This window comes from Buteo buteo, chromosome 1, assembly GCF_964188355.1.
Source record: "Buteo buteo chromosome 1, bButBut1.hap1.1, whole genome shotgun sequence".
NCBI lineage: Eukaryota > Metazoa > Chordata > Aves > Accipitriformes > Accipitridae > Buteo > Buteo buteo.
The window spans coordinates 31,188,664-31,201,136 of NC_134171.1; the positions used below are offsets into that span (position 1 = coordinate 31,188,664).

At 38.7% G+C, this 12,473-nt stretch overlaps 1 protein-coding gene across 1 annotated transcript; it reads right to left on the minus strand.

The window, feature by feature from the left end:
* Window positions 1-4,495: 4,495 nt before the first annotated feature.
* PDCL2 (phosducin like 2) lies at window positions 4,496-11,342 on the minus strand. Its single transcript, XM_075040262.1, has 6 exons — window positions 11,331-11,342; window positions 10,282-10,402; window positions 9,742-9,832; window positions 7,017-7,160; window positions 5,259-5,467; window positions 4,496-4,905 (listed from the first exon to the last, which is right to left on the minus strand). Exons 1-6 carry the CDS (start codon window positions 11,340-11,342, stop codon window positions 4,742-4,744), a joined length of 741 nt encoding a protein of 246 aa, XP_074896363.1. The 3' UTR covers window positions 4,496-4,741.
* Window positions 11,343-12,473: the final 1,131 nt, after the last annotated feature.

Below are 12,473 nucleotides of genomic sequence, written 5' to 3' on the forward strand. Positions count from 1 at the left end.
CCCACCGCCGGCGGCCGCGGCGCCTCGCGCCACCGCGCGTGCGCCGGGGCGCACTGCAAGCCGCAGCACTCCGGCCCCTCGCGCGGGGGCCGGGGCCGGGGCCGCCGCCGCGCATGCGCAGAGCGGCGCCGGCGGCCGGGGAGGCGATCCCCCGCTCTCCCACCGCCTCTCTGCGCGTGCGCGGCCGCCCGCCTGGGGGCCGGCTGGGCTCGGAGGGGCTGGGCGCGGGGGAGCCTGCGCAGGCGCAGCGGCCGCCGCGCCTCCCTGACCTCGGCTCAACTCGCCTCACCTCACCCCGCTCCGATCATGATCGCGGTCACGCTCCGCTCCGCTCGAGGAGGAAATGGCGGCGGCCGCGCTACCGAGCGGGGCGCGGGCCTTCGGCCGCGGCGCTCCCGCGGGGCCGTCTGCGGGCGCCCCGGGACCGCGGAAGCCCGACTCGGCGAGACCCAGCGGCGTGCCGCGTCTCCGGGCCGGAGCGTCGGGGCTCGGCGGGCTGACGGTAGTCGGGCTGCGCGGTGGGGAGCCGGGGAGCGGGGATGGTGCCCGGCCGCGCTCCGCCTCCGGGCAGCGGCGCCGTGGCAGGCTGCGAGCGATGCCGCCTTGCGGCACAGCCGGCGCGGCCCGGCGGCCGGAGCGGCTGCCGCCGCTGCTAGGCGCGATGCTCCGGGGCTTGTTTTGCAGGCGGGCGCGGAGCCCGGAGCCGAGCCCTCGGGGAGGGTTCCGCTGAACGGAGGCGCTTCCCAGCTGAAACAGTAAACCTGGCACAAACCGCCGTTCTGGGCAGCGCCTGAACGTGTGACACGGTACCCGGGCATACGTTCGTTCGTTCCTAGAGGGGAACAGGCAGCATCTCGGATGCGCTCTGGGAACAGAGCCACAAGTTATTTAGGGGTACAAGCAACCCGACCTGGCGGTCGTGGGTGGTTTCTTTTTCTTTTGGAGTCAGTAAACTGCTAAAGCTCAACGGAGCGGCAGACAACAGGCTTGACCGTCTCAGTCCTTCCGTCTGTGTACAATGCTTTTAATATCAGTTTTATAAAGTAGTCTTACCTAACGTTAAAAATAAGAAATGACCCTAGCTGAGTTTGAAATCTCAGCACCTAATAAAATCCTATAAGTTTTAAAATACTGTACTGAAATTGCACAGTTTGTGCAATTTGTATTGTACAGTGCTGATATTGGTTATTGAGGTCTGGGAGATTTCTGGACCGCCGAACTGGTGGAAGGCTCACAGCAAGTAAATTTCCCGCTTTCTGACTGAAAAGCAGCAATTTAAGTCCATTCTTCTCATTTGCTAATCCTTACAGTTTGGGGCCGGGGGTGCTGCAAGTTAAAAGAGTAATTGTGAACTTGATAAACTGGAGTCCCCTGTATGGGGTCGAAGTATTTTTGTTAGGCAGACTGCAGTGATGAGGTATAGATTCATTCAGAAAACGCATCTTTTCAGCACAGGAAGGCACAGCTGTCATAGGAGTTTGCAGGACTATCTCTGATAATAAAAGTTAGCATTCTTGTGTTTGTGTGTTGGTAAAGCCTATAAAAACTGTAAGATGTGCCTGTATTATTGACTTTGCAGAGAAAGTTGTGGAACAGCCCAGCTAATAAATATGATCAGCATCAGGTATCAGAGTTGATCAGAGAGATGGCCAACTGATACTGCACAGTCTTCATGTACAACTGTAACGGATTCCAGCCATACTGCCTACTGCAGCACTGGAATATGCTTAAACGTGCAGTGATTATGTTAGCATAAACCTGTTCTGCATGCAGCAGAACATAGCAGAGAACTGTTTTCTGTAAAATAAAACATTGTTCTTTGGTGATAGTGTGTAAATATTCCCAGTTTTCTTTCTCGGTTACAAGGATGTTTATTTTTCAGGTGGTCTCCTAAACAGCAATATATCTAAAAGCGTAACTACAAATGTATATCTATAGAAGCTTAATTAGTGTTTGTGTCTGGAATGAAGTAAGGAACTTGATTTGGCTGTAAAATCTCATGGATTTTTCTTTCTGGATTACTTTTCAGGTAGATCAGTTTCCCCATTGGATTCACCTTGTGACCAAAGTCTTATGCAAAGGTATGGTAAGGACAGGAACCTCCTTAGCAGTAATGCTGCTAAAGAGCTAACCATGAGCTCAGTTTTTCCACTGAAGAAATCTAAAAAGCATTAGTAAAACCACTTATTTTTGTTACTGATTCAGAATACTCTGTTTCTAGCTTTCAGTTGAGGAAAATGTGATACAAACAAAACTAATCTTTTCATTACTCCAGGAAAGGATGAAATTCTTTGATGATGGATGAATACTCATGCTCCTGTGATGAAATGTAGTAAAGATGATAGGATACAGCAGGAATGGAAAATCCAGGAGAAAATGCAGGAATATTTTCAACAAAAATGCGTAATTACCAGAACTAGAATATGGCCAAGAAACCAAGAGGCTAAAAATAGCATCAGACTGTATGTATCAAATTTGCCACAAGATCTTTAGTAACCGGTAGTAATTCTTCAGAGAAACAAACTAGAGATACTGTACTGTCTCTCTTCACACCTTGAATATATGGGAGCATAACACCTACCTACTGCAGTGTTGCAGTAGCAAATTCCTCTTTGTGGCTTGCACATCTTACCTTTTGGGATTTGACAAGATCAAAACAGGCAACACAGCTGTGGAGATGACACGCATTTGCATTTTCTGCTGAAGTTATGGCCTAACCAAGGTCAGTTTTGCTTTCTTCTCTTTTGAAAGTATTTTAAAGCCTCCCAAAGGAACAGGGCAGAAAGCTTAGAAATGATGTAGTGATTTTATGAAACTGTTCTCCAACTAGAAATACTATTTTTTTGGCTCTTATCGTCAATGTGAGTTTGCTCTGGTGTCTAATGATAGTTTTGTTTCATTCACAAAGGTTACATGAGAGCCAACATAATTTTCAGACATTGCCAAATTATGAGCAGCAAATCTTTTGTGAATTATTGAACGATGGGACTAGATTGGGCCAGAAATGCAGAAATTTCTAGTGCACTTCCATTAACTATAGCCATGTTTCCTACAGAACTGTCATTGCCATCTTGTGCCTGATATACTTCAGAGCCATAGAACAATCATCTACTCAGAATGTTCCTTTTTGATCCTCGCTGCCATGTTCAAAAGAGGATTGGTTTGGGGAAGCCAATTTTGAAATTAAATTTCCCATCACTCCGGAATACTAAAATCAGTGGATTTAACTTGAAAGCCTGTCACAATCTACATAATCGTTGTAAAGCAAGGTTGACTAACATTCATTCCTAGACCCTTTTCCTACAAATGGTGTAACTGACCAAGAACCAGGAACGTGTGCTCTTAACCTGCAGATTCCCTTGGATTTTGCTGCTGCTTTGTCACATCTGATGGCTGTAATCATGATTGTATGGTCACTTCACTTGGATGAAGTAAGGGTCACCAAAGAGGAGGAGGTTTGGCCCTTCCCAGTCATATCTAGCAACATATTCCTATTACTTCCAATGTGACAACACTAGCACTTGTACAGTTGTGTATTGTGCTTGTGTACCTCAGGGCAGCCACAGCAGCAGGAGGGAGGCTCACTGCTAAGAGGAAGCGGGTGGTAGTACTCCTTTTATAGCAGCCAACACTGATATTCATCTGACGAGACTGTGGAATCATATCTAAAGTCACTGATGACCTATTTACATTTAAAACTACTAGTTAGCTTTCTAGTTTGAAGTGGCAGATAAGCCATTATCTCTGAAATGCATCCACTAGTTATCTCTTCGAATCTGCAAAATAAAAGTTTCTAGAAGTGGTAGCTACCAGTAGCACAGCTGTATCCTACTGGGTGAAAAAAAAATGGCTAATGTTAATTTTCTTGTTCTTCTTGGGTATCTGTGTGCCAAGTGTAAGTGGACTGTTTCTGTTTAATTTTTCTTTCTGCATCCTGATGCTATAAACCATGTCAACTGTATGTAACTAAATCTTCATTAGCACATTGAGATTTTCTTTTTTTTATGGTGAGTCACTGGAAAAACAACATTAATACTCTACAATTCGATTCACTACTCATAATAAAGATGCTGAATCAGGAGTGTGGTCTTTTCATTCACTCATGTAGTTTTGCTTATCTGCAGTTGTACTGCAAACTATTTTGTTAAGGATATACTTATTTTTGTTAGGAAGGAACAACTGATCTGTCAGTGTTTGAAATAGCGGGAAGATTATCCTTGACACTTGAGAAAATTCTTGAACACCTGTCAAACATGGAACTGTTAGTCAATGGATTCAGGCCAAATCCTGATTTTATATCACTATACACATAGTTGTATTTGGGTCACCTTTTCAGTGGAGGGAAGTGAGAAGCTACTTAGCAGAGGAGAGTTCCACTACTGTCATTTCACTGAGAATTAAAGGAGTATTTTGCACCCATGCTGGATAAAAGGAGGAAGAAAGTATGTATTAAAGCCTGCCAGCTAATACCCTCCCCATTCCATTTAAACAGACTTTGTATGAAATGGAGAATCCAGACTCTCGGTGTCAATGACAGCTATCTATATGTATCTAAAGGTTAAGTGTGGCTTTCATTTACTGCATCAATTTTCTTCTACAAATCAAAACCAAAAAATGTAAAAGTGAAACAAAAGCTCTTGCTCTTTTTTTTTTTTTTCAATTGTTTCAGGCTTACCAAAGGAGTAAAAAACTGTATTTGAGCTAATTTTTGTCTGAACAGACCATCTGCATTAAAATTTTCTCAAGTAATATGGGGTTTCATCACATCACTGCTTTTTGTGTTGGTGTCTTCATGAGCAGAAACATTTTGCACTGACAGTGTCATCATATTAATAATGTCCTTTTTGGGGTTTTCTTCTAAGTCAGTTTCTATTGCTCCCACTTCTGCTAGTTTCCATTCGAGCTCTGTAAAAACACATTACAATTAATTCTGATAATTGCAATAAATTCTCCCTTAAGAGGAAAAGAACTTTTAATAAAGACCGAGCTCAATCTCAACAACAACAAAAAATAGAGCAATCCTTGTGACAACCCAGCTTTATCTCAGTAAAATATCTAACTGTGAAATTGCAAAATATCCATGCTTATCCAATATTCGTACCACAGAATTACATAAATTAATTCTTTGCTTTTTGTACACTTTTTTCTACAAAAATAATCGAAAACTTTTTCCACCTTTAAGCAGTGATCTTTAGATGGAATGATTACAAACAACATAAAATTTTCTATAATGTGAATTATTTTAAAATATTTCATACCTTCCACTTTAAGATATATTCCCCCACATTCAGCTACTCCAATGAACCTGCCTTTTATTTCACCAGTTTTATATACAAGTATTGTGGGTAAACATCTGTCATGGTAATTCTGAATGCAGCTGTTTACAATGGCTTTGAGAAACTTGACTTCTGGAAACTTTCTGGCTAGCAGGCTCAGATGTTCATTAACCAGTAAACACATTGGCATGCTAGAAAAGAAAAAGTATGATGACACTTCCCATGTAAATGATTTGTAAAATAACTGAAGTTGTTCAAAATACTTTGAAGAATAAATGTACCTTTTCATTTAGTATGCCTCTACTTTAATTTGTTATAAGAATTGCACCACAAATTTTATTTAGCTTCCTCTAAGCTCACTGTGATTTAAAGAGCTGTCCAAGTAAAAATATGTAATAGGTACAGTCTATAAAATATGTCAGGAATGCTACAAGATGCTGCAAGCATTGTGCCTGTATTTTGTTCTCCACTAAGATTTTTAAAGCTCATTTTATCCATTTATTGTAGAGTTTAAATGAGATTTTTTAATCTGTAATATACATTTTACTCTAATTTATTTGAACTGGCTTTCAGTTGAACATTTAATTGCTTCTTCAGTCTTTTAGTAAAAATCTAAGTAACGTCAGGGAAACTTTTGCATAGTCCTATTACCACCAGAGGCCTGTTCATTACTTTCATAGCTACTATTTGCAATACAATCACTATATAAACCTCAGTAAAAAAAAACACACAAAAAAACAGTTGGGGTTGTTTTTGTTCTCCTCCAGCCCGTTAACCTTGTAGAAGTTAGGATCTTTGTTGTGACTGAAGTTCAAGAAGCCGATTTAGCCTATGGACCCTCGACGGGTTCCAGCAGCACCCTCTGGTGGCCAAAGGCAGGTGAGGCACGCTTATTACTAGCCACAAGAGACTTCGGCGGTCTCGTATCCATTCAAAAAAAATCAAGAAAAGCTGATATTTTCTTTCTTCAGATCTGTAAATTTAAATTACTGTAATCTGAACAATTCATTTGATTGACCTATTCCTATTGCTCCTGCAAATAATACTGAATTCCTGACAATTGAGAAGAATCAAAGAAGCTTCCTCCCAACACACTTAAAAAGAAGGAAAAGAGAATGCTGGTCTGAATCTAAAAAATGCATTAAACATTCCATACTCAGTGCTTTTGAAAAACATCTAATAGAGTTGCTAACGTATGCTGAACTAATCATGGGAGACCTTTGACATTTCTGCTCGATCCTGTCACAACTTCTGCTACCATTAGAGAATTTATTGGGGAACCAATAAACTAACAAATTCCCTAGCTTTCCTCAATTTTCATAACTGAGACTTTTCCTATTGGGCTTTTGATTTGTTCATGTCAAAGGGGAAATAAAGGTAGAATAATCCTGTTAAGAGCATTCCTGCTGAGAAAAGAATCTGCAAATGAACTTCCCTTAACACAGACAGTGGACACCACTTTCTCAGTGAAATTCAGAAATGTCAGTGAGGCTAAGTACATGGTGATAAGCATACACAGCAAAAGAAATCTTTCATATAATTGATCAAAAATGAAGTGATTTAACTCTCACAAAGTGAATTAACAAGTCAAGGAGGTCCCATGCTCTATGATTCCATTGCCTCCAAACAATTGCTATTTCATTAGTCTGTTGTATTTCATTTTTCTTGGAATTGCTTTTTAATTACCAGTTCAATTCTCTGTATTGAAGTATTCAACATCTTAAACAAGAATGTAATTACCTTGACCGATAAAGATGAATTATAACCCAAACATCCTCTGGAGCATTTGTAACTTCCTTTACATACTGCTCTCCACAGATTTCTCTTAGCTCCCCATACTTTTGCCGCCTCTGAAGAAATTTCCATTCTTGCAAGCGTTGCTGCCTAATGAAAAAGTAATAATAACAATAAGCATCTTCAGAACATTTTAAATGCATTTTAAAATAATATCTAGTGCACTTATCTCAATTAATTTTAAAAATGCTTTGAGTAACCCTTTAGCTCAAGGTCTTCTAATGTAATTTCAGAGCTAGAAAGGCTTCTGTTCTAATCTTTATTGAATAAGATACAATAAAATACATTTTCTTAGTTCATCAGTATCAGATTTGGGAAACTTGAGTAACAAACATGTTGCAGAAGGGTTTATCATTTGAGACAAAGCAAGAAAAAATTAAAGCAGCTACTAATTGTTTTAAGATTCTGAAAATGAGATTAATCTGAGGAAGAACTACCAGTACTTATATTTACCAGACAATTTTAAAATCATTCATGAAAATTGGAATGTAAAAACAGTAGATGGCAGTCTTCATCTATAAAAATACTTACAAGGTAGAAAAGGAAAATGCCTTACTGAGATTTGTTGAACTAAAAGTAGCTGTTAATTTTACTAACTGGAAGCCACTATAGAAGTGGCTTTTCCAAAAAAGATTAAATAATATATGTGCAATGTTATTATACTCTAGCAACATTGCATGATAATTTAGGTTCACAACTCCCACATAATTATGTGAAGTATTATCTTCCTATGAGAATACAGCACTAGATACACAGTGTTAGCATTAGAATTATTAGTCATTTTAAGAATGCAAAAGCAGTAAGTACAGGTAGAATCTAGACAGAGGAAATGTTTTGATCACATTAGCTTTTTTATTCTGTGTAAACTGCATGTTTCATTTTTCTTAGTTACAGTACAAAACTCTGCAGAACTCAGCAGAGTACTTTGTAAAATACCTACAAAAATATACATGTAAATGTCCAGTACAGCTAAAATTACTAAGTCTCCATACAAGGTGCCAAAGTTTTCTGAACCTGAGTTCATAAAACATATTGACTCTGCATGGTATTGTAAGTGAAATGATTGGTGTACTCCTCCTATTAAATAGTTGAATAAGGTTGTGCCACAGTTATGCCTAAGAACAGTATATGGTATCAGTATATGGTATATCACAGAATTACACAATCACAGCATGGCTGAGGTTGAAAGGGACATCTGGAGGTCATCTGATTCAACCCCCCCCGGCTCAAGCAATGTCAGCCTTGAGCAGGCTGCCCAGGACCATGTCCAGACGGGTTCTGAACATCTCCAAGGATGGAGACCCCACAATGTCTCTGGGCAACCTGTGCCAGTGCTCGGTCACCCTCACAGTAAAAAAGTCTTTCCTGATATTCAGAGGGAACCTCCTGTGTTTCAGTTTGTGCCCACTGACTCTTGTCCTGTCATCAGGCACCACTGAAAACACCCTGGCTCTGTCTGCTTTATACCCTCCATTCAGGTATTTATAGGCATTGATTAGACCTCCCCTGAGCCTTCCTTCCATATAAACTTTGAATGAGTATTTTCATGAAGTAAGAAACAGAGAAGCCACTAAAATTAATCTTGGATAAGAAGCAAAATAAACACAATAGTTGTGTATTAGGGGTCCACAGCTGACTTGATAAACATCTTTCAAAAACACGCAAGTTTATCAACTACCACTATTCCAGCATAGAAACTGCAGTGTATGATACAGTGAAACTGTAATTCATAATAAATTTTACATTGCATTTTTATTTCAATTATATCTTTAGAAAGCATATTATACCACAAATGAGTGCTATCCAAAAGGCAGAGATGTATTTTGCTCATAATACTCAGATTAATTATTTAATTATCAATTAAAAATACTAAACAGTTTGATTCCAGCACTGAAATACAGTTTTCTTCTTTAATGGCATGCCATCCTGACATAGGTGGCACGCATTCTATATGCACAAACCCAGTATCTTTCACAAAGCTGGGGTCACGTATGTTGGGACCCTGTTTCTCCTAATGTTCTTGTGCAACATGATAGAAAAGGGATACCTGCGACCAACTGTCCTGGCTTGAAAATGCTATCCACAAGAGAGAAAATGGGATACAGAACTTCTCCTTTCTTTGAATATTTATCATCATTTCTCCAACTCCTAAAGACTGGCAGACAGTATCTTCAGAGTGGCAGACTGAGGGGTACAGTTTAATCAGGCAAACAGTGAATGAACCCTACTTGTGTAACTTAGATAAATGTGGAATATACAGCACTTCAAACATACAATGCCTCTAAAAATACAGTAGCACAATATATCTTCAGCTGAACTGAGGATATATAACAGTGGTTTCCACCATGGCCCCTTCTATTCTTTTTCTTTTAAATATCCAGCTTTGAGACTAAATTAAGTACTTTAAAAGGGGAATAATTTTGTTCTAACAAAATGTCAAAGTAAAATATGGTGTAAAGTGCTTCTCTTTGCCACTGGCAATCAGGAAGAAGTAGGACAGTAATGTGAGTGCTGTCTATCTGCTGGCAAAGGAGCAGAAGGTGAAAAAAGGCAATTGTGCCAGTCAGCAGACATTACTGTGCAAAAGATTCTGAGTTTATCTTTCAGGAGCACGTACATGTACAATAGTGACACGTGCACTGTTAATCTGGGTAGAAGTATCTTACTATACCTGTACTTTTCAATAGCTTTCCTATCAGTCTCATCAAAGTCATCTTCAGCTTCCTTCAATTCTTCAAGAGTCATTCTTTCATACGGTTTCACTAGAAACAACAAATGAAAAATTAGTCACCTTTTGTTCTCCAAAGTGTTTGCAAACATTTTAAATGTACAAAAAGTATTACATACACATGGAACTAATGAAAGAAAAAGATGTACTAATTTCAGAAATGAGTCAACTACTATATAGGAAAATACAGAAATACCGGAGTGGATTACTACCAATTGTTCAGGATGTGAATCTTCCTTATACTGACTGGTTCCTTTATGGAACTATGAAAATCAGTTATCCATACGTGTCACATGCCATAATGTTTGTCACTAACTGCGTTGTATGTTTAATTCAGAATCCTTTTTAAAATAACCAAGTGAAAATAATTAAAATAAAAATATAATTATTGTATGATGTTTAAGTTACAAAAAACATTATTGAAAATACCTCCACTTTTCAAATTTTGTTATACTGATGGCATGTATTTTTAGTTTTACTTGCCTTCTGCTTCTTTCTGCAATTGTAAAACCATTTCTTCAATTTCATCTTTTGGTTTTTCTTTTGGAGGTAGAATTCCAAAATGTCTCAGTATGTCATTCCATTCAGTATCTTCATTTGGATCCTGTTTTAATATTATGAAACAAAAGTAAATCAACAAATCAGTCTTGTGTGCCCTTTTTTAAACCAAACCCAGCCCTTTTTCACTTTGGTATATATTAAGGATGTAACAAAAGGAGAACATTACTTAGAGGCTGCAATACCTTCATGGACCATTCTCTATCATGAATTTTCATTTGTCATTTTTCACTTCTGAACATAAAAAAGCAAGAAAATAAGAGAGAAAGAAAACTCAAAATGTAAGCATAGATAAAATAATCAAGTCTCCAAAATATCAGCTAAAAAAATTGTCTAAAAGATATATGGAAACCTACTTCAGAAAGGCCAAACTCTATGCTGCTTACTTAATCACACTTAATGAAATACAGCTTTATACAGACAAGATTTTTGTATCAGTATTTTTATGTTACTCCTAAGAATAAGGTATTGACACAGTGAATTATCATGTAAAAGCATGCCTAGAATCAGAAGAAAAAGACCTTTTTATTTTAAATGAATTATTAATATTAATGTGTCAACATAAGCTGCTTCATACACTATGTTTTATAACGCAGGACTTCTGTAGGTGTTAAATCTACATTTGTGGTAATTTTAATTAAATGGTTTAGATAAAGGAACTGCATCCTATTTACAAGACTGCATTTCTACTGAAATTATCACCTTAGTTTATTATAACTGGACTGTTATTGGAATGGTAGAATAGCAACACATTAGGAGGCCTCAAATACAGATTAGAAGTAGTAAAGCAGATTTTAAAACAGGTTGTTAATCAAAAAGTGTGGTATTTTTGGCCCTGAAATAACAACTTTTTTGAAAACCTCCATAAAGAAATATCTGTATAAATACATGTATATCAGAAATATTTAGTGATATTCATAATTCCATAATAATGCAGCATCAAATGAACAAAAAGTACATTACAAAAATTTTACCTGAAGAAACATCCGGGATTTCCATTGGATTACTACCATGCCCATGAGTACTACACTGGCCTTTCCAGCTGCCAGCTGCCTCATTTTATTTAACAAGGCTCTTGTAGAGAATTTAGCATGAGTATAATGAAACAAATTCTAATGAGGATCAAATGCTACACATGCCTCAAGGAATTTCACAAAGTAAAAGAATTGCTTTGCAGTTTAGATGAAAATGTACTTGCGAAATCCACAAAGAGACTAAATAGAATCACACTATCGCTCACAAGGAAGTTAAGTACAGTGGGTTTGCAAGAAGACTCTTAACTCTGCCAGTTTCTCTGGCATGAGGAACAAAGCAAGGCTTGGCAGGGTTTGGAATGAAAGGGAAGTGGCAGTAGTTCATGACAGTTCCTCCAACGCTCCTATTGCATGGGCTCAGCAGACTGCAGGCAAGGGTAGTGCTACTAGTATTCACTACTAGCAGAGCACTCTGGCTTTGCAAACATCCAGTGCCTTATTGCTAAGATAAAGAAGAGATTTCATACCTCAGTACTTTAATTGATTCCTTCTGCAAAGCTCCAATATTCAGGTTTTGGACTAGAGATGGCAACTCCATTGTAAATAGTTACAATATTTGGAAAATTATTTTCTGTAATATTATGCCTCTAAGAACATGGTTATTTCATCATCAAGTCAAATATACCAGCAAACTTACTTTATCCACATATGAAAGCATAGATAAAGAATTAAAAATAAGTGATGTTTTCTCCTTCTTGGATTGAAAAGTAATTGATATAATCCATTGGAAAAAATAAAAGAGAAGCTCCATATATAATCTAATGAATTAGATGGTCACTAATGGGTCTGGAATAGGAAAAACCCAAATGAAGATTTTGCTACAGTGCAATTCCTCGGGATTTACTTACGTTAAAAAGTCTTACACTTAGTCTTACTGCAAGTTTCCAGCCCTTCACCAAAGCAGAATTTTGACTTAGATACAGCCAGGGTATCAAAAAATCCACACAACTAAGAGGACTACTCCTCCAAGGGAACCCCTGAAGAAATATGAGTGATACGCATGCACTTTGGTTTGGCCTGCACAGAAGTACTTTACTGTGCTTTTAATTAAGTCAGGATCAGATTTCTCCACTTCACAGAATG

Coding starts and splice junctions, on each gene's coding strand:
- PDCL2 (XM_075040262.1), bottom strand. Junction 7,161..9,741: donor AAAGCTATTGAAAAGTACAG/GTATAGTAAGAT, acceptor CTTTTTCATTAG/GCAGCAACGCTTGCAAGAAT. Junction 4,906..5,258: donor AATATATCTTAAAGTGGAAG/GTATGAAATATT, acceptor GTGTTTTTACAG/AGCTCGAATGGAAACTAGCA.